The 25,644-nt window shown below is 39.0% G+C and overlaps 2 protein-coding genes across 2 annotated transcripts; one reads left to right on the top strand and one right to left on the bottom strand.

Annotated features, from left to right (window-relative positions):
* Positions 1-529: 529 nt before the first annotated feature.
* LOC136436360 (dolichyl-phosphate beta-glucosyltransferase-like) lies at positions 530-18,306 on the bottom strand. Its single transcript, XM_066430262.1, has 11 exons — positions 18,179-18,306; positions 15,922-16,096; positions 15,184-15,230; positions 14,749-14,817; positions 14,380-14,472; positions 13,546-13,659; positions 12,956-13,015; positions 12,521-12,604; positions 12,121-12,188; positions 10,995-11,080; positions 530-4,835 (listed from the first exon to the last, which is right to left on the bottom strand). The coding sequence occupies exons 1-11, from the start codon at positions 18,245-18,247 to the stop codon at positions 4,720-4,722; spliced, it is 981 nt and encodes a 326-aa protein (XP_066286359.1). The 5' UTR covers positions 18,248-18,306; the 3' UTR covers positions 530-4,719.
* Positions 18,307-18,547: 241 nt separating this feature from the next.
* Positions 18,548-24,517, top strand: LOC136436359 (exosome complex component RRP43-like). Its single transcript, XM_066430261.1, has 11 exons — positions 18,548-18,650; positions 18,764-18,800; positions 19,085-19,148; positions 19,612-19,685; positions 19,894-19,939; positions 20,215-20,320; positions 20,478-20,523; positions 21,198-21,294; positions 21,924-22,044; positions 22,645-22,751; positions 23,563-24,517. The coding sequence occupies exons 1-11, from the start codon at positions 18,634-18,636 to the stop codon at positions 23,673-23,675; spliced, it is 828 nt and encodes a 275-aa protein (XP_066286358.1). The 5' UTR covers positions 18,548-18,633; the 3' UTR covers positions 23,676-24,517.
* Positions 24,518-25,644: the final 1,127 nt, after the last annotated feature.

Raw genomic sequence — 25,644 nt, 5'->3', positions numbered from 1 at the left:
TAGCTAACTAGCAGGTTCACCACTATCTAACCAGCGCCTTGCTACTCTATATGTAACTAAGACCCCGCAAATGAAACTGTGATAATTGGAAGCTGTGTAATAGTGTGGTTCAAGCGCCACTTCTTGACCAGTCTAACTGGTCCGAACCTTTTAGCCTAGTGGTAAGTGCATTGGGTTTGTGCGCTGGCAACCAGGGTTCGATTTCTGGGAGCCAGGGGACTGTACTACTCAACCCAGACATTTCAGCTGGACTGGGGGACATTTCTGTAACACGACGATGCATGTCTACTGTAGCCAATCCTTAACCATGCCCTTGAACCACCCCGACCCCCTGTCTCGTAAACTACGCTAAAGGTTATAAAATGCAGATGACTAAGTGGTAATATTTCTAGCTTTAGCATGGTATTAAGTTGTCACCATCTGCTGATTTTCCCAGCTTACTCCACATACCAAACAAATGATGTCATCTCTTCATACAATAACATGATGTCATCATGAATCATAAACACACAAAAAATAACACATCTCATCTGATCCTCATACTTTATTATTCTTTACAAAGCCTGGAATCTCATAATCTCCGGAATTGGATTAAGTCTTAATCACTGTACATTTGTATATCCTGAATAAACAGATAAGTAAAGTTTGCCTCCAAAATGAGGATAGATATTTCCAACATTTCAATCGGAGCCTCTCACTTTGATCAGAAGCACTGCGTTTCATCACAGTTAACAAATTTGCACAATATATACTGGAATTATAAGTCCATACATGTAATTCTAAATGTCATCACTGCAATATTGTTACAATGTTACAGTCATCAAGCGTTTTACTTTTATGATAAAATTGCAGTGGTGTACTGAGAGTCATTTTCATCTGTTGAAATTCCATAACTGCAGCTAAAACAAATGTGTGGATGATAATCATATTCGGCACAGGCATAATACATAGAATTGCACGTGTAATATTGATGCAATAAATTCATGTAAATTTTAAGATAAACCATCATGGAATGTTTTTGCTATCTTTGATTAAATCAGGCAAGTCATTCAGTGCTATTCTATGAAACAAGAAAATATAACAAAAGAGTTAACAGACTAACAAAGGATTGTAAAAAAAACCCAGCTACAGCTTAGTCTGTAGTAAACTTATTCTTGTTGAGGGTGTTTTTTAGTATATTAGGCCATGTTAATTTCATTTCATGGATGACATCTGTGTGTGCATCTGTTTCGTCCGTTTCCTGAAAAAATTTTCTGACCATACTGTACAAAAACATGTGTAAATCGTACAAAGTGGCAACAAAATGAGCAAATAAATTGGTTAAATTATAAAAGAATATCGGAAAATGGATACGAATGTTGTAGAATGCCATAGTCAAAGAAGAAGATGTGAAAGAGAAAAATGAAGAATCTACTGTTGGGTATACCTTACACTTAGAGTCCATAACGAGGGCAACATTTTTTCCAAGCACGCATCATCAGTTTTGGGGTTCCCAGAGGATGTCATCCATATAATCAAATCTAAATGGCCTTAAGTCCCTTAAGTCATACAGTGACTTACAGCTAAGCAATACCAAAGCCACCTTAATGATCACATGTTATAAGACATGGCTTGTAAGAAGCAAAATCAGGAGTTTTGCCTATCAAAGTTGTCGAGTGATAAGAAAAATAATCTACACCTTAGTCACATCCTGTTGTCGAACTGGTGCGAAGGCTAGCACATCTGTTATCCTGTCGGCCATTGTCAACACAATGTCACATCTACTTCCCAGCAAACAATGGGAGAGTCAAGGTCAGCCACGCAGCACAGTTACCACCCCCACGCAAGGTCAAAGACAGAAAGAGCTCGACCAAGCCTTTAGATTTACTGTAAATGCAGAAATGTTCGCGGTGGTTTTATGTTTGCGGTTTTCGTAGTAAGCTCTTCACCCCGAACCGACCCGACTTTCCCCCTTCCTACCCCCTTGTCTACTATTGTCTCAAAAGCGAACTTAAAACCGCCGCGAACACTCCATTTCCTCCGTATCGTGAAATTGAACCCACGCTAACTTAAATACTTTAACAGTACTGTGGCAACGTTGCGTCTTATCCGCACATAAATCTGACCGCTTTTGGAACAAATCTGAGCCAGATTGGGGTTACCATTGCGATAGAAGGGTTACGGACAGTAGTGTTGTGAAATGGATTATTACTTGCTCACTTTGGACCAACTTCTTCCACAAACTTTCTTGCTGAATCATCCCAGTCACTGGTACAATGATATATAACCTGGGGTGAAAAATTAGAGCCCTATCGGCCACAATATATATTCCAGACTGCCACGAGGCAGCTTATGACAAGAAAGCATCTTCGCTATATCCAGATAGACGTAGCTCATATCTCTGTCATGAAGAATCACCAAGGACGGGCCATAAAGAGTTTCCCTGGTAATAAATTTTCCGTAGTATAAGCCTGATGGCGTGGCTGTATACGTTAACACTGGCAAAGAGTACTGATACACTTAATATTCCTTAACTCGGAATAACTCCCATATTTGAGACACATCAACGGGATGTCCGCCTAGGATCACCATCTTTCCATTTAATTGTTTGCCATAGACCACGATGGGAGTGTGGTCCAAAAACCATAAATTTGTTCATTTTCGTGTGGACTTTCGCTGTAGGAGGGGAAAGAAGGTTTTTGTGGTGTTTTAAGTTTGTGGATGAAACAATTCTGTAGTACGGTAGTAATATATTGGAAATTATTATTTGCTGTGTCATGAATTTGCAGTGGATAGGTCACCCTGAAAATCACTGCAAACATTTCAAGATTTACAGTATATAGCACTGTCTTTGATAAGACGAATTTCATGAAACACACCCTAACCATACCTCAACTAAAGGCCAAAATATCAGAATTTTCAAGAAGACAAAGTTTTCAAAAATATAACAATTTGATATCAGGAATCATCTTTTTGTAATCATTTGTTTTAGTGAGTGAGTCATTGGTTTTCTCCTGATGATAAAACAAAGTTTGAGAATCTTTCTTTGTAAAACTTCATTTGGTTATTCACCATACAAAACTGATCGTACAGAAAACAATGATTGAGTTAGAAAAACCTGCAATTTTTCAAAATGCCATGAAAACTTTTTGCCAGGGTCTTCATCAATCGCAACTTCTGCTAGCAGTTTGTCTTTCTTCTTTGAGTGGGTGAAATATCGCTAATACCATGTCATTGAGATGGTGAAATATGGGCCGGTAGGGGATATTCCAGTTATTGAAGAAACGCAATGGCAGGACATTCTTCACAACCGGCAGAAATACGTTGATCTCTTCAACTTTCCTTCTGTGTTCCACTCTTTAATTTTGTGCTTTGCTGACAGGTGGATCAGCGTAACATGTTTAATTTCATATCCTAACCTGGGCACATTCGTCACGCTGACAATCTCCGGGCTGGGAAGTATTTTTCTTGCGAGGGATCGAAGTAATCCTCGTATATTGCGGACCTGTTGGCACGTTGTCAACCCTTTCTTCTCCGGTGAAAAACTACTTCCGTTTCGATTGACGACTTCGGAAAAGCTAAAAAGTTTCATGGAATATTCATCTTTGTCAGACTATGTGTAATAAATGCCTAAAGTTTTACATATAGATCATTCCCTTAATCTATGTTATGAAACTTGAAACTATCATGGAAGTCGGATACTTTCGGTTACGGCAAATGAGTGTAAGTTGAAGTAGGGTGGGGTAGCAAAGGCGCCATGTTTTAAAGGACCTTAATTTGAAGTAAAACTAAAAGTGGTCATATTTTCTGCTACATTTACTCTATTTGTACAGTATTACAATCAGGTGTCTTTCCATTATCAAACCAATACAAATTTGGTGAAATGGACAAAAACCTAGAGCAAATTATTATTTTTGAAACATCATCTTATGCACTGCTACATGTATATTACTGCAAAAAGTAAAGAGCTTCTACTACATACAGGCAAACCTGTGCAGGTGACCACCTCTACATAAGGACCAACTTTCCAATGTTATCACTTTTTGGTGTTTTTTCCCCACTAATCCTGTCTCTAGTGACCACCTGTCCACATAGACTAGATTTAATCGGTCCCCTGAGTGGTCTTCTTGGGCAGTTTTGACTGTAGTCACATGTATATAAATCATGAAAAGAAAAAAAAAGGAACCAAAACTACCACACCTTAATCCATATCAATATATAAAAATGTATATGGCCATTGCATTTTGGAAAATCTACCTAAGAATTATCTTTTAAGCGGGTATCTCACTGGTCTGCGCCAAACTGCGCTAGGAAATTTGAAACACTGACAGGCATTTGTGTAACTATGAACCCAAATGAGCCAAACAAATTGATTGTGGCTGGAAAGTCCCTCTCTCAGTTTCGATACAAGATAACTATTGGAAACCGCAGTGTTGCCACTGAATTAAAAAACAATGTGCAATTATCAAAAATTGAGATTGTTTTATTGTTTCATTTGAATTTATCATAAACAATGTGCAAGGGAGGGCAAAACAGGTGCTTAAGATTTGCAGTGATAAAAGTATGTTCACCGTTTTGCGTTATTTCGTGCCCATTTGCACCATTTTGCCAATGGCAAATTTTGAATTTTTTTTTTTACAAATTCAGCGCACAACTTGCCATTGATTTGCGCCATTTTGCAAATGTCTTTCGCAAAATTGGCATAATCCATTGAGATACCGCTTTTCTGCTTGTGGCTGTCTACTGTGCCTTGACCTTGTAGTTGACTCTCCATCCCCCCAGCATGTAGCGCAGACGGATGAGCAGGATGTCCTTCCCCATCTGAAGCCAGCTGAACACTGGAACCATCTTAGAACCTGCACACAACAAACAAGAAAACAAACAAAAGGGTTGCTTGTTAATGTTTATTCCCTCTTCCTTTTGTATTTACTGCAAAGTCAGTTAAGGCTACAGGAAGTAGATTTTTGTATCCCCTGCAGACTCCAAATCTAATGCAAGACCGCAAAAAATGAGATGGCTGAGAAAGAACAAGATGCCTAAATTTTCAAAACAGACTCCATAAACTTTGAAGAATTAACTAACAATTACTGTAAATGCATCTAAGTTCGTGTGGTTTTTATTTCGCGTATAAGAGCAAAAATGTAGTGTTTGCGGTGGTTTTAAGTTCGCGTTTGAAACAACAGTAGCCATACAGTCATTGGTGGGCAAAAACTTTTGCGGTGGTTTTGAGTTCACGCTGAAGAGTTCACCACAAAAACCGCAAATATAAAACCACCAAGAACATTTCTGCATTTACTGGTATTTCCTTCCTGTATTTAAGAAGCGGACAAAGTGACACTATATTTGTAGTCTAATATCCCTTTAAGTTACTAAGTTGGTAACTACACTCAAGGCTACCATACTACATCACATTGTATAGTTTCATTTCTACAGTATGATACAATGTAGATTAATTATAACATGTTACACAAGAAATCATGAGTAGGGCTCTCCACTTCCTTTCAGAAACTTCCTCAATTGCAGCTGTCACTGGTCCGATCTAGGTGCAAAAGCGTCCCACAAGGTCAAGGTTACATTCCTAACTGATTGCACGCGTCCGTCTCACACGACAAATATTGTAGCTGTCAGACCGAATAGATTAAACGATCCTCTGAGCGGGGTGGGCTTTCGCTCATCTAACTAGTTCTGCACACATCACTGGAAATCAATTTGCGTTTGACCCAAGGACGATAGACGCAATTGGTCATTTTCAAGCTTCATTTTTTCGCGGAAGACAGGCAAAATCTTTGGGCAAAAGCAGCATGGTCTTGGGTTGAAATTTCGCTTGTCTAACTAGTTCCGCACACATCACTGGAAATCAATTTGCGTTTGAACCCCGGACAATAGACAAAATTAGTCACTCTCAAAGCTTCCATTTTCTGTGGAAGACAGGTCAAATCTTCAGGCAAAAGCGGCACGGTTTTGGGTTGAAATTGTCGGAAAGCTGTTCTGAGACCGTCGTAAGCATGATATATAAGTTTGGTCCTTTTTCTGTAGTCCTCTGCGTTTGGACGATTCTCCTGATTAGATACTGTAAATGCATTTAAGTTCGTGTGGTTTTTATTTCACGCTCACGCTAAGGTGAAAATGTAGTGTTCGAGGTGGTTTTAAGTTTGCAGCAGTGCTATAGTTATATACTGCTAAAGTATTGTACAAAAAAGTTTGCGATGGTTTTAAGTTAGTGGTGAAACGGTTTGTGGTTGCCGTAAAAACGGTTGCCGAACATTTCTGCATTCACAGTATTGAAAAATGGGGACCTTACCCTGCTATTGATTCTGGCAAAGTGTCCTTGTCTGCTTAGTGGAGGAGCTAGCAGCGACGAATTAAGCGCAATCATTGGCAAGAAATCTCATCAACCGACTTCTGAATATAACATCGGGGCCAGAAATCACTGTCATTGCATTTGACCCTCAATGAAGTCCTTTATAAATTAACAGAAAGTAATTTTCTCAACATCTATCAGGTTGGTCCACAATCCTGGTATCCAAATCCAAATCAAAAACATTTAATCAATTCTGACTTTCAGATATTGGGACGCGCAAATCTGTTTTTCCTTTACGACTTCTAATTGGAAGAGCTGGCGCGTTTACAAGTTCACAATCGAGATAACTAGCAAGCCCCCAGAGTGACATTACAGAGATGCGAAGCCAGTCTATATGTCTACCACTACCGAGCTTATCAATGCCATATCTAAAGGACTTTTACATGAAAGTCGGCACATCATGCCGTGAGGTTTTGGTACCTGTCCCAGAAGTGCCATAACGTATAATGTGGGCTCCGCAGTGTCTAATTTTGCCATACAACATGAAACGAGGGCTTTCAGAGTCTATCCAGTCACTCTACAAAAAGTCTGGCAAAGCTGCCGTAACGAGTCTAAGTTCAAAGCCATAAAGAGAGGTAATAACTGTTCAACAGTGCAAGACACGGTTGAAGTGGTTACTACAAAACGTTGGCAGCTAAGCATCATATATTCACGTGGTACAACTATAGGTATGCTACGAATGAGTGATAAACCAAGGTTACACTGGGTTCAATAAAAATGTGTATAACAACAACTTTAGAGGATGTAGAATTGTAATGAGGTCTTTCGATAATCATTGCCTTGGGGATGTAAAAAAAAAGTTGGATCCATGCAGATCGGACAATTTCTACCTGGGGTTGAAATCAATTCTTTAATTATATTCCCCTTCCAGTGGGAAGGGGGATATATTGTTTTTGCTTGCCTGTTCTTCTTCTTCTTCTTTCTTCTTCTTTCTTCTTCTTCTTCTGCCAAAAACCAAGTAGATGTGCGGTGGTAGCTCTAGTAATGGTATTGCAGAAAGTCATATGTACCTTATGTTACAATGTACGGATGTTGTATTTGAGATGTAGGTACCTATAGGAAAGGTGAATACACCTGACAATAAATTATGCTAATGAGGACCTCATTTGCATAATTTATGCAGAAACTTGTATTTCCCTTACCGTAAAAGCTACAGATGTCATATTTGAGATGTAGGTACCTATAGGAAAGGTGAATACACCTGACATTAAATTATGCTAATGCGGACCTCATTTGCATAATTTATGCAGAAACTTGTATTTCCCTTACCGTAAAAGCTACAGATGTCATATTTGAGATGTAGGTACCTTCAGGAAAGGTGAATACACCTGACAATAAATTATGCTAATGAGGACCTCATTTGCATAATTTATGCAGAAACGTGTATTTCCATTACCGTAAAAGCTACAGATGTCATATGTGAGATGTAGGTACCTATAGGAAAGGTGAACACACCTGGACATAATTTATGCTAATGAGGACCTAATTTGCATAATCTATGCATAAAGTTGTATTTCCTTTACCGTAAAAGCTACAGATGTCATATTTGAGATGTAGGTACCTTTAGGAAAGGTGAATACACCTGACAATAAATTATGCTAATGAGGACCTCATTTGCATAATTTATGCAGAAACTTGTATTTCCCTTACCGTAAAAGCTACAGATGTCATATTTGAGATGTAGGTACCATTACGAAGGGTCACAAAACCTGGCCATAAATTATGCTAATGAGGGCCTCGTTTGCATAATTTATGCATATCCCTTACCGTAAATGCTACGGATGTCATATCTCAGATGTAGGTACCTTTAGGAGAGGTGAACACATATGTATAAAAATTATGCTAATGCAGACCTCATTTGCATAATTTATGCATAAACTTGTATTTACCTTACTGTAAAGGCTACAGATGTCATATTTGAGATGCAGGTACCTTTAGGAAAGGCCAGAAAACCTGGCCATACATTATGCTAATGAGTGCATTATGCATAATTTATGCATAATTTATGCATATCCCTTACCATAAAAGCTACGGATCATAACGGATGTCATATTTGAGATGCTATATGCTAATGCCGACCTCCTTTGCATAATGTATGCAGAAACTTGGCAATATCCTTACAGTCAATGCTAAGGATGTCATATTTGAGGTGTAGGTAATGGAAGGGGAATATTCTGCATTTTCCAGAAAATGTTGCCATTCTAGTTGCTTCAGGGGTCTATATAATGTCCCACAGAAGTGCTGTTCAGAGCAATTTGTACCGGCCCGGTAATGTATGGTTGATGCGAAATTTGCCAATCTTACAATAACAAGAAGCTAGGAGATAATAACTGGGTTTCAGAGGTCGCAGGGGCACCACATAAAAGCGGTCGTTTTGTCATCGAAATATGGAGGGACCCATTTCATTACTCGTTTTGATCCCCTACAGCGGAAAAGTACAGACACATGCCCTCATCTACCACCATTTGCCAAAGTCCTTCATCTTGGAAGCTCCAAATACCGGTAGATGCAACCCATTCCGTTCGGATCAAGAAGTGGGAAAATTACGACATCCGTCTGTGGTGGGCGCTTTTACGGCCTTCCCCGCTTGAGAGTATGATGTATAGTGCTTCGATCCGGTTGCACCTGTGGTCCCTGATACATCGGGGAAATCCCGCGAGATGCCATGATGCATGCGCGGGGATTTTGGCTGGCTCCAGAAACGGTGCGGAACCATGTTTTGATACTTGAGGGTGGATGTCGTCCTCCATTTGTCTGTCTGCCTGTCGCGTGGCCGACATGTTTCTAATTTCTAGTCCCACCTGTGGTTCAGGGAACCGAACAGTCCCGCCCTCCCCCGAGAATACTTCTCATTTCTACAACAACTCCCACCACCTGCTGCGATGGGAATAAAAACAAATTTCATCATTCTGTTCCCATCTTTTGCTCTGCAATGATTGACATAATTGAATTCCCGCGAGTTTCGCCAACGATGTGTAATTCATACAATCTCATCCCCGGTGAATCGATATGTGTGGAACTAATGCGATACTCTGCATAAAGGGTTTTTCGTCTTTCCTTTGATATTACGCGCGAGCACAAAGGACGGTAGCTACGACTCGATCACAACTGTTACCTGTAATGCGATAGATCCACGCGTACAAAAAACCCAAGAGGTTTCTCCTTTCACGCTCTAAACTGATCTACTCTTTAGAAAGGCTGTCCGTATCTCTTTACAAGCGGAAGTGTTAACAATGGCACTTGGCTGAATTGGCCGTCATTACGTAGGTTGAGACGGGGTTAACGTCCTGGGAACCCATTGAAAATGCCGCTCGCAGGCTTTTGATATCTCAATCAATGCCAGGTTAACTATCAATCTTTGACAAAACACTATTGTATCATGTATCACGTTCCCTTTAGTATGCTCCCCAAAGAGAGTAAAGTTTTGGCTCATAGATAATCCATATCTTGACAACTCGTAGCCTGCAATATGAGATATCCTAAGAGTGATGAATGCTTCACGATAAATGGAAAGATGATACAGAATGCAAAAAATATCTAGGTAAAGGAAAACCAAACAATAGCAAACAGAATATGCAGTTAAAATCAAACCTGTTTAAGTTTCCCTCTCTATACAAGTACCACCTGGCCAATGGGACCACATTTTGTTTTGTTTTTTCCCATCGACACAAGCATTTATTAAAGAATCCTGTCCATAGTGACCACCTATCCACATAAACCAATTCTTATATCCAATTCTGTACCCTGAGTGGTCTTCTTGGGCAGTTTCTATTGCACTTTTGAGTGCTGATATATCAACTCTCAGCAACCACAAATTTCAACTGTTTTACACACAAAGCAATATGTTATACAGACAATAAAACAAACACTCTCAACAGATGTTCAGAGGATCTACTAATGGTTTTTCAGATAAGAAACTTTTGTTATGCAATGTTCAATCTGCAATATATTACATGCACAACCTTTGAATGAGTATTGGCAATAGAACTGACAGAAACAGCAAAACAAGTAAGTGGAAAGCTGATACATGTGTCTCAATTTACCCAGAACAATGAAAAAAGACCCACTAACGTACCTAATAGAAACCAGTCATCCTAACTCTAATTGTGCGTTTTGTATACGGGATCATAGTTCAACAATCTTCTCTGAGTTGCTAGTTTTTGAAGTTACCAAAGAGTCTAAAGTCTCGCCCCCCCTCCCCAAAGACCTCCATATGGCAATGGATCAGACTCATCTAAACACTGCTGTTAGTCATGATGATCCCTCGTGCCAGTGTTTGGTGACTCACAGTACGTAATAAAGGCGTACAGAGAAAGACAGATAGATTTTCAGTCAAATGAGTCTCTTGTTGAACCGTAATAAGCACAAGAAAGAACACAGTAAGAACTTAGAAAATGGTGTGTCTTTGCGTGCTACTGTAAATTAGCTTACTTTTGCGATGGTTTTCTTTTGCGGTAGGAGGGAAAAGGATGTTTTTGCAGTGTTTTAAATTTGCAGCTGAAACAATTCTGTAGTACAGTAGTCATACAAAAGGGACGCATTTGCGGTGTCCTAAATTTGCGGAGAAGAGGTCACTGCAAAAACAATGATATTAAAACCACTGCGAAAGTTTCACGATTTACAGTGTACGTAAAACAGCGAGGCTAACACCTACCGTCGATCTCGGTCCAGTTGACGGCCACCTCTCCTATAGGGACTCCAAGGCACTGGGCGATGTACAGCATCTCCACATCAAAGGCCCTGTGACAAACAAGTTTGACTCAATCACTTCGGAACTAAATATACGACTCGCGATTAAACTGAAAATCAGCGAGACACCAACCTTGTTCGGAGTACCCCGCTGGGATTACGCGTCTAGCCGGGGCGTTTGAGATTTAGCCTGAGAGGACGGGCTGGCGTGATTGTCCAGACGGTCGGATATTGGAATTTTGCGTCAACAGGTAGTTTACGATGTCTCGCGGAAAGATGGGGGGAGAACATATTGACAGGGAGTAGTTTGAATCCCTGAGGGGGGCAGATGGTAAAATTCTTCTAATAAACCCTGGTGCATTTAACACTCAGCCTGCCAAGGTAGCAATTTGGTACCAAATTTGTAACAGGGTTAGGCAGGTTAAGTAGAAACTTGCTCACACTTCACATAGGTACTTTATTATTCATTTGGGGGTAGATGGCAAAACTCTTCTTATAAGCCCCAGTGCATTTAACATTCAGCATGCTAAGGTGGCCATTTGGAATCAAATTTGTATTGGCCACAGGGTTAGGCAGCAGAGAGAAGTTTAAAAAAGAAACTTGCTGATGCTTCATATACTCAACTATTCATTGAGTAATGATAAAATTCTCTTACTAGCTCCGGTGCATTTAACCCACAGCGTGCCAAGTCATCCATTTGGCACCACATTTGCATTGGTTATAGGGTTAGGCAGCAGAGAGAAGGTTAAAAAGAAACTTGCTGACACTTCACATACTTTACTATTCATTGGGGGGTCTTGTCACAGAATTAGGGTGGCTGGGTTGACATATTACGGCCATTATAGGATCGCTTTAGGGTAATGGGAATGGAATGAAGATGATGAATTTACAATCATTAAGGAACTCCATCGGCAATCTCAGGGGCACTTCTCTTTCTCTCTAAACACAAGTCTGTTCCAGCAAGATAAAATGAAGATGGACAAGTGTGTTCAAAATGTGGATGCCCTGGAGCATACTGTGCAGCAGTGCCCTCTATCTGTAATGACTAGTACTGCAGTTCAAGGACACAGAAAGGATAGCTTTTGACTTACCATCTTTCCACGTGGAGGTTGGAGAAGACTCGTATTGTTGCTTCTCTGGTGAGAAGTTTGAACCCACACTGCAGGAAAGACCAAGAAAAAATGTCAGAAAGGCATACTTAAATCTAACTTTTCAGTGCAAAATGTTTATTCATTAGTGCATGTGTGACAAAAGCTCTGGGGCCACGCAACTTTGTGCAATCCCTACAGCAAGGAGCTAGTTATATTCTTTTCCCAAATGCTGAGTGCTAAAGCAGAGAAAGCAGTATGTGCCATTTCTAAAGTCTTTGGTATGACTCGGCCGGGGATCGAACTCACGACCTACCGTGTACAAAGCGAACACTCTACCGATTAGGTCATTGCATCTGTTCCCTATGTCCCCTATGACATGTTTATACACGGTAAGACTGACCTGTGTATCCCTGATGCCGCGTACACACAGGAACCACACCAGGAAGTGGAACCCGTGCATCAGGAATGTACGGAATAACGAGCGCTGGGGGACAGGACAGAAACATTTCAGTTAAACAATATAGCACAATAAAGAGTAACACTGTATGACAGTAGGAATTGTTGTTCTATGGTCGTTTTTGAAGACAATGTACTTGATTAGGCTTATGAATATAATGGTGGTAATACTGACAATGACAGTTACAATCACTACTCAGCTACTGTATCAAAATATAGGTAGACTTAAAATCATAAAATATTTGAAATTATAACATATCGCTAGGATACACTCTCAGAAACCTCAATGTACAGAATCAGACACAAGTTATCAACACAAAGTCATTTTCACTTTCTTTGAATTCACTTTCACTTTCTTTTCACAAAAAGGTCTACTTACGCTGGCCACAGCCTCATCTTGGAGGTGAGCCCTGGAGCCACACACTATCGCCATGCCATGCTAGAAAGGAAAAAAGGAAAGAAACTTAATCAAAATTTGTATAGCTAAAAATGAATAACTTTTATAGATGTACAAGATAATTAAGTAGAATGCTAAATCCATTTACCTTAGTTTCAGTGGATGTTTCTGTAATATCATTCCAAACTACATGTACTTTTCGAAAGTACATCTAAATGATGAGAATTTTGGTCGTCATTGGAATATTCCTGGATAGTTACACATCAGTGATGAATTGAAAATTGACTATAAATTCAATATTTTTTTGTTACAATAGTAAAACACTGGCATGAATTTGCAGTGAGAACCAAGAAAATAAAACCATTGCAACCATTTGAAGATTTACAGTATTCTACATGCATATGTTAGAATATGTAATAAAGTCAACAGCCAAACAAATTTTTTCTACTATTAATTGCACTGATGGAAACAACAAGAAATTTATAATGTCAAAAAATAAAATAGAAGTATAGGGAGTTTTGTAAGTTGTTCTACAACCCATGAAATATGTAGCAGCACATTTGTCAACCTACCGATTCTTTGTTGATCTCTTTGAATAGCTTTTCCAGCTTCTCCAGGTCTGAAAACCTCGTGGCGGCGTCGGCATCGGCAAACAGGAGCTGTTTACCTCGAGCACTGAACAGACCCTAAAAGATGCATGGGCAGTGATGAGAATACCATTATTTGTTTGTTTGTTTGAGCCTTTATTTTGTAACAGTTCGAATCCCGGGAGCGGCGTACTCGCCCCTTTGGGTTTTTACAATTTACTCACGAAAAATCAAATTAGCCAGCTGGCCGCTTTTTGAGGTTATGAGGTAAGAGGTAAGGATCAGATAAAATATAACAAAGATACGGGTTACATGGCTGAAGTCCTAATAGATCCATAAACATATAATCCTAATAGATTTATAAACTTATTCCGAACACATGGATGGTATAAAATGTCCTGAATTAATCACATGATACTTGGTTGAAGTATCATAATGGTTAGGATTAGAAAAATTTCTCCATCTTTCACTGTTTTGATCTAAGATACCTTTTGCTATTGTCAAAAAAGATGTACATTCCTGTATGTAACACTACACAGCACCATTTTATGCATTTATTCATTTTAACACATGTTTTCTACAAATGTAAGTATTAGTTTCAATCAAACATGGCTAAATCATCATTACATTCTTCCTAGTTTTAAATCTGTGAACAGCATACATGTATTTGAGAACTGTTTTTGTAAAATAACATTTTATTTCATGGATGAGAACAATACTGAACACACTTTATTTCAACATGTGAACTTGACTAAGTTTCTTTCTGTAAGATATTACATTTATACATTCTTTTAACCATAAAAGTTCTTCAAGACTTACTAGTCTGATGGCCCCTCCCTTGCCCCTGTTGTGGTGGAATGTCAGAACTCGGACTTTCTCCACTCCCAGCTTTTTGCTGTACTCCAGGCCAGCCTAGAGAGATAGCGCATGTCATGAGTGCCCCCTACTGACACATCTTGGAAGTGCAAAACACGCATGCATCATCAGCAACTGCTGCTTGAAATCTATATTCTTATTTGTTGGACACAGGAGGTACATATTGAAGATTCTGACAAAAAATGCAATCTTCCAATTTAGCAAATGTAGCAGTGAGAAAATATGAGCTGTAACTGTGAAATAATCTACAAATTGATTTACAATAATCATATTCATAATGGATCTGTTGTACTTTTGTACAACATGACTTACCTGTGTAGTTTTGTCTTTACTTCCATCATCAACAACTATAACTTCATAGGTGAAATTTGGCTGTTTTTTCTGAAAAATAGAAAATGAAAAACGTGTCATTCATGTACAATGCTAATATTCAAACAATATATATATATATGCAAGGGTTTATAAAAGTTAACTTTTATTGACGTAATATAAGAGTTACATCTAAGATTATACATGTAGTTAAAAGCACAGCAGGTCTCTAAATACTAGTACTAAAATCATTCTTTCAGCCAAACTGCAAGTTGTTAACATTATTTCTGCAATTTCAACCTTTTTTTGTAAAACCACAGCTGACATAAAGATATTGCAAGCCCTGTACATACAATAAAATAGTTACAACATCATAATTGTTGTTTCATTTTAATAAAGTTTGACCTTAAATATAAAAGCTTCTGAGACTTTTCATACCTGCCTGTCTTCTAGAAAGTCAGTTGTTTCTTTCAGCATCCCTGGTACTGAGGAGGAAAAAAGTGTGACATTGACAAACATTTCTTAAGCATGTCAGCAATATTTTGAGATCTGAGTGAAATTTACCATTTTCTATTATCTCTTTCTTTTTTGACATGTACCATCGGCAGAGTCAAATGGATGAGAGGGTTAGGCTAGTGGACAAGAGACCGAGAGGTTATGGGTTTGATTCCCAGTATTAATTCTAGGCAAGACGTTGTGTGACTTGTGTCCTTGCAAAAGGCACTTAAAACGACCTTCCTCACTCCACCCAGGTGTAAAAATTGTTACCTGACTTCGGTTGGAGCGGTACAAAAAAATGTAAAAGGTGGTGGAAGGAGAGGGATGGACTCTGCCTTCCAATAGCATGCCCTTGAAACGGTGAATAACAACCCACTGCCCCTACGGCCTCGAAAAGGCTATGGTACTACCTTTACTTTTCTTGCCATCATTTGGAATGTTTAAGACAATTTTCTAGTCCTTTCTATACACAGTAAGTTTAGATAACACTATCCCATTACATATCGACCTTCATGGAGCAAAGATGTGATGTCGCTATGTGGTGAAAACTCTGGGTGCCGATTTTTTTGTGGTCCCAATATACAAAGCCTTACACTTAAAGGACTCCTTGTGCAGTTTGTTTCTGTGCTCTTCTTACATGCCCAAAATATGAAATCATGATAGAAATGTGTTACTTACATCTTTCCTCTTCATTGTAAGAAGGCACTATAACAGACAGGTCGAGTGTTGGTTTGTCGTGGATGCTGGGGAAGGGGAGTTTGGACCCAGGTTTGGACGGATCGCTGAAGTACTTCTCTGTCTCATGTCTGGACAGGTCAGGAGGTGACGATGACAGGCGCATTATTATCAGACCCTGGAGTAAATGGAGAAAATTGTTTACTGGCAAGTTGTGCGTTTGTTGTCAATTGTAAGATCTTAGACAATTTTCCATTGACCGAAGCATTAAGAATCCAGTCTATTGTGGCCACCTGTCAACAGTAACTGTTTTCTTCAAGTCCTATTGATTGGTCATTATACTATATATGAAGACAAGGTTTGACTATGACATTTGTAGATAGATAGTACACTGTACAGAAAGGAAATTTCTGCCTTGAAAGTTGAAAGGACATACAAAACAAGTCAAGTTTCTGGAACATTTACAAATTGTTCATTGATGCTGTTTGACAGTATGGATAATATAATTATGAATATAGAACTTATTAGAAGAAAACAGAGCAAGAGAATTTGAAGATTTAGTAAAACAACACAGCAGACAAACTGGAGAAATGCTATCAAAAGACATAACAAATGGGGGTTAGTATGGAATCTGTTTGGTTAGAAAGCCCACAACCTCGATCACCAAGTTGTTGTTTACTTACCACAAGCTACTCATCAGGACAGGAGGGAGGCATGGGGACAGAAAACACACAGAAAGAGATAACAATGACATCATTAATTGTGTGTTTAAATTATCTATATGTCAGGCAAACTTGGCGCACTTCTGGGTTGGGCACACACGATGCACCAAGGCAGCTTTGGTCTCTTTCCTCGACAAGTATTCCAAAGCCTATCGCCCAAAGTTTGACTGACCAAGAAAGGGTCATCCGTTAAGGATGGGTAGTGCAGTGGTAAAGCCCCTATATCTCGATGGACCTGCAGCATGTTGGTGACCTTGCTGCCACTGATCGATCCAGGGCTGTCTCCAGCTTTACATTTTTTTCCGTCCCACTCATTGTTTGGCAGCCGATTTTTTAAAATTTTTATTGTTGAATCTGTCATTTTAAGCTGAAAAAAATGCATTTTCATCAGTTTTATCTCATGAAATTGATATTTTCGGGACAGAAAGGGTTGGATTGCCGTCCCAAGAAGCAAATTTCCGTCCTGGGACGGAAGGACGGGTCCTGGAGACAGCCCTGGATCGATCTGACAGATCTAGAGTGAGAGTGCTCAACGAATTTCATCAATTAAAAACAAATCATTTTATGCTTTGTGAGTAATTCTTGTATGTTCTGGTCATTCTTGTACGTTTTGCATGATTCTCTCACTAGAAAGTCAAGGCTAACACAAAATCCAATTTAGGACGCAGCAAGACCGCCAACATGCCGCGGGTCCAGTGAGATACTAGTAGGGGCTTAACACTTCACCAGGATTAATCTCCAAGCAGATGTAAAGATCCGACTTAGTCTCCTCAGTGTTTTAGACTTGATTTCTGCAAGCGCACCTTTTAACCACCTATTTGCTTCCTCCTACATTTGCTGGCACTGCATGCACAGAAGGAGTCTGGAGGACTGGGTCCGAGTCCGAGGCAAAGAGATAAAAAACGTGCACTACTCGGAAGACATACTAAATGCCGTAAAAACATGCTTTAAAAACACTGAGACTGAGTTGAATCTTTTCATCTTCTTTAAGATTATACATGGTGGTTTGTAGACTAAGAATTACACATTTGATAATATATGTAACATATATTATGCATAATATATGACTGCCAGATACATGTATATATCATAGATACAACGTTGAATGATACTGCATATTCTGATATATATAGAGGATTAGTCTTGACCTCAACTCTTCGTAACGAATCGTAAACACATGCTAAAGGTCAAAACTTGAGTAAATGATCAAACTACAGAGTGGGCTGGCCACGTTGCTTATATGCACTCACAACTGCACTTTCAACTATATATGGTATTACACGTCGTTTTATAAACACAACCTAAAGGCTAAACTTGAGAAAAAACTTTCAGGTTGAAAACAAAAGCAGTGGACAGCGACAGGTATTTTGTACCGGCTAGGTTCGCTCTCAAAAAAAATCACTTCTTCTGCAGTACTCTGATCAGCTGATCGCAAAACTGACGCAACTTTTTGCCACAACTGCATCATATCGTATAATCTACAACATGCAACCGCTATATCTGGTAAATATATACGTTATACTTGAACACATACGTACCGCTAGCGTAGCCACTGCAGCAACACCGCCAAACAGGTAAAGTAAGACTTGAAAATCTAAACCTATCATTTTGTTTGTCAGGTTGTGTAGTCTTCCGATCAGCTGGCGAGGGACGTGTGCCTGCAACAAATATGATTTGTACTGAAGATAGCATGTTATCCAGAAGCATAGATTCTTAAAAATCTATATTGCCACTAGTCAATGGTAAAATAGAAATTATCGAAATGAAGACATTTTGTGTATTTCAAAAAAGTGTCCATTTTCTCAAAAAAAAGTATATCAAAAGCCTAGACTATTTACCTGGTAAAATATTTTACTGAATGTAAGGCGTAGAATTCGGTGATATTTATTGCACAACCGTAACCCGAAAGAGAAAGAGTTTGTGATTGGACAAGGGTTCCTTAGTCAGCCAATCATAAAGTGGCTTAGAAAAATACCCTCAGAAACTTTCCAAAATGGCGGCAGATTTCAAGTAAGAGCATATTTCCATAAAAATATTTGTATTTTGGGTTAAGTATTAGATTATACTTCGACATGACGAAGTTGAACATTAATTTATGAGTTTTCTTTCGATCTGTGTTTCAGGACAGCACAGCCGGTGGAGTATTATCGCCGTTTTCTCGTAAGTGTGGAAGACCACATGCGTCCACATGCGTCTGCTGCCTCCCCACACAAATTTCATCACGAAAATTATCCATACATAAGAAGGATTTACACACATATGGTATATCTATAACTGTAACCAACAAGCCCCTCTGTCGTTACTGATAGTCCGGTGACGAATTTTCCAGAGCATGCATAAAAATTATTTGCATAAATTATTTGAAACAAAAACCTGCTGCATGGTACTTTGAATCACTATTTTTACACATGCATTGTATAATGCTGTTATATACTTTGCTCCAGAAAGAAGATGTCCGGCCTGATGGGAGGGAACTGGGAGAAATCAGACACACAACCCTTAACATCGGTAAGTGTGACAACCAACAATTGACACTTTGGTCTTTCCTGTGGAAGGAGGGTCTGCATGGGGTGATGCGTACTTTACTAGTAAAGCGGTAAATTTAAGAGGGGCGACAATTCTTGGGCATTCAACTACGCAATGCAAAGAGTTTGTCAATAAAATGCTTATGATGAATTCAAAATAGCAGGTAACAAGCTAACGTAGAATTAAAGCCACCAATTACGCATCACGAATAAATTCCAGACAGCGCTTAACGCTGAGTTAGAGCGGGTCGGTTATGATTAACAGTGAATGAAAATAGCTTCAGGGAAAAAGGCATGCAAACCCTCTTGAAGTGTCAGCAAGAAATGAGATTATATCAAAATACGATATTAGACCTAATTTGTTCTCAATAATAATGATGATGATAATATCATTGCTATTTGATGTTCAACGTTGGTGTGTGACTTTTCTTCATGATATTTTGCAGGGTCCATAACAACAGCTGAAGGCTCTGCCCTGGTGAAGCTTGGAAACACAACAGTGATTTGTGGAATCAAAGCTGTAAGTATACAAAGTCATTATAGTTGTGTGGGTCAGAATGTGTCAGTGACTACTATATCATCAGCAATTGTCAGGTTTCTTAACCTTAAGCACACTGAAGTAGCTGTTTGGCAGCCAAATCTCTAGATCTATTGGTTACAGAGTTAGGCAGCAGGGAGAAGGTTAATGTTATTTGTAAAGTTACAGAATTCTACCTACTTTATTACAGGAGTTGTGCAATCCAACAGCAGAAGAGCCAAAGAAGGGATTTGTAGGTAAGTTTGGCACTGTTTATCATTTTGTAGGTTGTAGACAGTAGAGATCATTTTGTATAGCATCACATGTGAATGGGATTTTATAAAGAGACTATTTGAATATTTCTCCTTATTCTTCTTTTGGTGTTTGAATACTTTTTTTCTGCATGAAGTTCCTTTTCACCAGTTGATGAAATTCAGCAAGATCAGTCGATTCTGTTTTAAGTGCTTTGTGGTTATTATTGTGAAAGATTACTTTGAATGAAGACTAAATGTTCCTTTCGTTGCATTTCCAGTGCCCAATGTGGATCTTCCTCCCCTGTGTTCCCCAAGGTTTCGTCCTGGGCCCCCTAGTGAACAGGCCCAGGTAGTCAGCCAGCTAATGGCTGACATCATTGAAAAGTGAGAATCCTTTAAACTTATTTTCATAATTAGCATTTCCTTTCTTGGACTCTCATTCTGCTTGCTACCAAGATTGTCATCAATTCAGTGATTTTACAACATTTTAGTGGTTCCATTCTTTTGGTTTAAGGCATTGAAGTTTCTGTCTTTTTTTCAGTTCTGGTGTTGTAGCATTGGAGGATCTTTGCATTGTTGAGGGAAAGGTAAATATGTACTAAAGTATGACTACTCCACTGTACGATATACACCTACCAGTATCAGCTTTTAATTCTCCTACAAATGTTTTGCATAAGCCAGTCAACATAAATCCATGACAAAGTGTAGCCAGAATACCAGAGTTTTTCAGCCTCAGCCTGCTGTGTATGTCTCTACCCTGCTCAACCGCAGGCCCCTGTCACACATATAAGGCCTTCCCACGACTTTGCTCCCGACCGTTCCCAAACTAAGCCTTGTAGGCAACCTTGTCAACCAACTCCCAACCAAAGATGACCTTGCTCATATATGACTACCTCACAAGAATGGTCTCGAGATGGCTGGGAGAGGTCAGACTTGGGAGGCCATGGTTGGCTACTGTAAATTCATTTACCTCCGCATTAGTTTTATTTCACTGTAGGAACTCGAGGGAAAATAACTTTTTGCTGTGTCGTAATTTGCAGTTGAAAGAATTCTTCAGTGTAGTAGTCATACAAGGGAGACTTGAATTTGTGGTAGAATGAAAACTGCGACAACAAAACCACCAGGATAGTTTGACAGCATTTAAATTATGTGTGACAGGCGTTAAGGATCAGCTGAGAAAGACAGTAGCTAGTCTTAATAGAATATGTTGTAATTTTTGTTTGAGTGTTCATATAATACCTGTATACCGTGTTGTGCACAGCTATGCTGGGTGCTGTACTGTGACATGATGTGTCTGGACTATGATGGGAATGTTGTAGACGCCTGTGTCATTTCGTTACTGGCTGCACTCAAAAATGGTAGGTGTTTTTACTTCATTCTCATATTATTCAAAATAACAAGGAAAAAATGCAGTACTTGTTGAAATGGCAAATATATATATTAATTCAAATCATATTGTGTAGATATTTGTCTTTTTCAGTATTTCATGTTTGTGTGTATTTTATCAGTATTCTATATCAATTTTTCATTACATGTGTATTTTATATACAAATTTTACAAACAAATCAAGGATCAAGATTGGACTTGCATACAGTGAACCTTACAACTTTTGCAGTGATTTTATTTGTGCAGTGTTTGTGGTGACGTTTCCATCATGAATTCACAACACTGCAAATATGTCTCCTTTTTGTAAATGCTGTACAACGGAATTGTTTCAACTCCAAATTAGAACACTGCAAAAATCTTCTTTTCCCTCGTACTGCGCAATAAAATCACCACGGAAGTAAATGAATTTACAGTACAGTACAAAAAGGAAGAAGTCATGGGAAGATCTATTTTTCAGCTATGTACTTTTTCAATAATGTTAATTAAATTGTCTCTCGCTGGGATGCCCGAACATCGGCTCCCGACCCTCCCGCCTTGACGTGGCGTGAGAGCCCAAATGTACTGATCTCCTAGAGTGAATTAAATTGTGCACCATTTCCAGTCCTACTCCCAGAGGTAACAGTGAGTGAGGAGACTGGCAGTCCTGAGACTGACATGGAGAAAAAGTTGCCTCTCAACATCAGGAAATGTCCAGTAGCCACCACATTCGGTGTGTTTGATGAGTAAGTATCTTATTAATTTTATCTTATTTGACACAGGGACCCACTGCAAACAGGGTTAATCACTGAGCTGGGTAAACCTGGATAAAAATTTGATTTGATTTGATCTTGATTTTATTAGAATTGCAACAATGCAATACTCGTGAGACACAGGCAGCTGGTGTCGTGACCCACTCACGATATACCCGGCTGTTTTTACACTTGGGTGGAGTGAGCAAAGTCGCGTAAAGTGCCTTTTCCCAAGGGCACAACATCGGTGGTGTCAGGGGATTCAACCCTGGGACAGCTGGGTTCTGGGCCAAAAACCCTGCTGTTATGCCACATCAAAAAATGACAGAAAATAAAAACGAAAATGATATTTTAATACTTAATAGGGATCAAAATCCCTTTTCTGAATTCAAAATTATACCTACATAATTTCTTTGCCATTCAGGCACCTTCGAAAAACAATGTTTTGAAAAATATTTCTAGCACATGTTATACTGGTCTGGCTCTTTGTATCTACACTGGATGTGTTTTCAGTACTAGAACAGACAAAATGAAATGGTGTCATTTTCCAATCCTGCAATGTGATTGGCTAACTCTTGTCACCTGACCATGCAGCCACTACCTGTTTACCGACCCGACCAATGAGGAGGAGTGTTTAGCGACAGGTGTTCTCACCGTAGTCACCACAGAAGACAACAAGATCTGCCTCATGCACAAACCTGGTGAGTGTGGCACTGATTCACAAGATAACAGTTACTCAAGCAATTCTATCCAGTTGATTGAGTAACTGTTACCTTGTGTATCTTATTACCTTGATTACCGTGGCAATAACTGTTTTGATGTTTAAATAGCTTTAGAAGGGGAAGAGTTTATCCAATACACAAATCTGTGGATTGTAATTATCCTGTTATGATGTTTGGAGTTTGGAGGATGTTTGAAGTCAGTTCAGGGCAGGACGTAAAGCAATGATCCACTCTTTATTGTACTTGAATCAAAAGACTCTTTTTACACAACCAAGTGATTTATTCAGCCATCATTTCCGTGACCATCATTGTACTTGTTGAAAAGAGCTAGGGGAATTTCCCCGGTACAGTGGACCTGTAAACACTGTATATAGCATCTGTCTTCTCTGTCACAACCAGTAGAAGAGTAGCTTTTCAGTGAGCTAAACTGGTTCCAGATCACTTTTGCATGCAGTAGTAAAAGTACAGCTTTTTATGTTCGAAGTCAAGGACATGATCCACATGACTGTGAAGTATTGTAATCAGGATTTTTCCCTGAGTAGTCTATATTTACTGTAAATGAGAACCCTTACCCTGTATCACATACTGTACCTACAACTCTATACTCCCCAAGAAGTAGCTGGGAGTCATCAAGGCGACTTGCACGTACAGTTGTACAAGTATGGCTCTTCATGTTCAAAGTCAAGGACACAACCCACATGTGAAGCACTGTCACATAACCAGAACTTTCACTGAGTTGTCTATATTTACTGTGTGAATGAGACCCCTTACCTTGTGGTGTGTTTTTCAGGAGGCACTGCTCTGTCAGAGAGTAGACTACAAGACTGTATCAACAGGGCTCTCACCAGGGCCGAGGAAGTCAGGAAACTCATCGATGAGACCATCAACAGTGTGGAGAGATAGTTATCTTTGCCTTTATATGTAGGCCAAAGGCTATGAATGTTCATCTCCAAGCAGATATAAGGATCTGGCATTGCAATGTTTCACGCATGTTTTTGTGGCATTTAGAAAATCTTTTCTTTTCTTCTTCCAATTCTAGGAGAAATACGAACCACCAGGAAGAGATATAAAAAGGAGATGTAGTTGGTATAAAAAGCTTTGAAAAATTTATATAAAATACTAACCCAGACCAACACTACATCTGCTTGGAGATTAAAGGGGCATATTGTAGAATCTGGTGGACAAAAACTACAAATAGTAAGAATTTGAAAGATCTACACTAAGATTCACATTTGTAACTTATTTGTTACTTATTTCCAACATGTACCCGTCATTTTATCACATTTCCACCATTGATAAATGACGAAAAACGCAAAACGTGTAAAATCTGGTTCATTTACATATTAACTTGCGTCCCGCAAGTTAATATGCCATTGCACGTTCGATCGCGTGTTCGGCGATGGTTCGACAAAATGGCGGACAAGTCAAGCGGCGGTGGGGATTGAGTATATAATTTTTTTAAAGACGTTCGCACGATACTACAAAGTCGCATCCATACGTGATGAATATTGCTGTGCAGTGTAATAAGGTAGATTCAACTAATGATGTAGAAAAATAATCAAAAACAAAGAATTTTGTTTTATTTTCATGTCACAATATGCCCCTTTAAGGATTCAGACACATGCCCTTTCTTGAAAATCCTTTTTCTGCTACATTTGATGTTTACATGTTTTTGTCTGTTTCTTTTCAATTGATGGAAAACATGAAATGCCATGCAAAATGTCATAATTTTTTGTCAATTTTTTGTTATCATAGTCGCTCTTATACATGTACGTGTGTTTCCTTGTCTATAGCTGACTTGAAAAGATTTGATCAAATACATAGATTAGCCTGATTTCTATCCATTTTTGCGGATACAAAACCGGAAGTTACCGTACCGAAAAATGCTAGCAGGCCAACAATATGACGGATATCTGAGGTATCGCAAGATTTACCCATGTATTAATATCATCACTGTCTACCAGGTCAAATGGATGGGGGAGACCCAGAACTCATCAAGAGCAAGTTTTTTTTGTAGCAAGAGATTTTATGGCTGGATGCCCTTCCTAACGCCAACCGAAACTCTACTGCTGGGCTCAGGACATGGATATGTGTTAAGTGCCTTTCCCAAGGGCACAACGTCTGGGTGCATGTCCGGACATGTCTGGGTACTCCACTGGGGATTGAACCTCGGTCTCATTGGTTCATAGCCGGATGCTCTGCCACTATGCCACACAGACGCCACACGCGTATTCAGATTTTCAAACTCTCAAATAAACAACTATGCATTCTGGTCAATACCAGATGACTTTATTGGATATCGCATTGTTGCCACTGAATTAAAACCAATGTACAATGATTAAAACTGTTTCTGATTTAGTCAGCATAGTATTGGTACGATATCATTAAGTATGACTGTCATTCAGAAAAGAAGCGACAGACAAAAGATAAAATCGACATATTTATTGTTTCGGCTTTATCTTCTTGTCTGTACTTAAAAAATCTATATTTACAGAAAGTAGGACACTGTCCATAAGGTTTATAATGTGGGTCAGATCTAGATACGGTATGCTAGAGTTCAGATACCGGTTCATTCTGACTACTGTTAAAGTACTACAGCAGTATATGCTTTAGCAATGCATACATATATCCACAGTGTCGTGTCGTAGAAAGCTAAGTAAAGGTGAATATTATTAACAAAAATCAGGTGAATAAGGAGTATTTTACATGATTTATGACGAAATACTACTATAAACTGCTTAGTTAAGACTTTCATACATTGTACTTTGAACAACTTGTATTATAAGCTTAGGCCATGTTGATTTGATTATATGGATGACATTCTCTGGGGCCATTAAAACTGATGCGAGCGTGCGAATGAAAAAAAAGTTTG

The sequence above is a fragment of the Branchiostoma lanceolatum genome, chromosome 6 (genome assembly GCF_035083965.1).
Source record: "Branchiostoma lanceolatum isolate klBraLanc5 chromosome 6, klBraLanc5.hap2, whole genome shotgun sequence".
Classification (NCBI taxonomy): domain Eukaryota; kingdom Metazoa; phylum Chordata; class Leptocardii; order Amphioxiformes; family Branchiostomatidae; genus Branchiostoma; species Branchiostoma lanceolatum.
This window is presented reverse-complemented; position numbering and strand designations above follow the sequence as displayed.

What these genes read in the sequence shown, in the direction of transcription:
- LOC136436360 (XM_066430262.1), bottom strand. Translation starts at nt 18,247, where the DNA reads ATGATAGGTTTAGATTTTCAAGTCTTACTTTACCTGTTTGGCGGTGTT. An exon ending in CTGCAGTGGCTACGCTAGCG is followed by an intron (nt 16,097 to 18,178) that starts GTACGTATGTGT and finishes CATTTACTCCAG; the next exon opens with GGTCTGATAATAATGCGCCT. An exon ending in AAGATGAGGCTGTGGCCAGC is followed by an intron (nt 12,605 to 12,955) that starts GTAAGTAGACCT and finishes CCTGTCCCCCAG; the next exon opens with CGCTCGTTATTCCGTACATT.
- LOC136436359 (XM_066430261.1), top strand. An exon ending in GCCAAAGAAGGGATTTGTAG is followed by an intron (nt 19,940 to 20,214) that starts GTAAGTTTGGCA and finishes TTGCATTTCCAG; the next exon opens with TGCCCAATGTGGATCTTCCT. An exon ending in TTTGCATTGTTGAGGGAAAG is followed by an intron (nt 20,524 to 21,197) that starts GTAAATATGTAC and finishes TGTTGTGCACAG; the next exon opens with CTATGCTGGGTGCTGTACTG.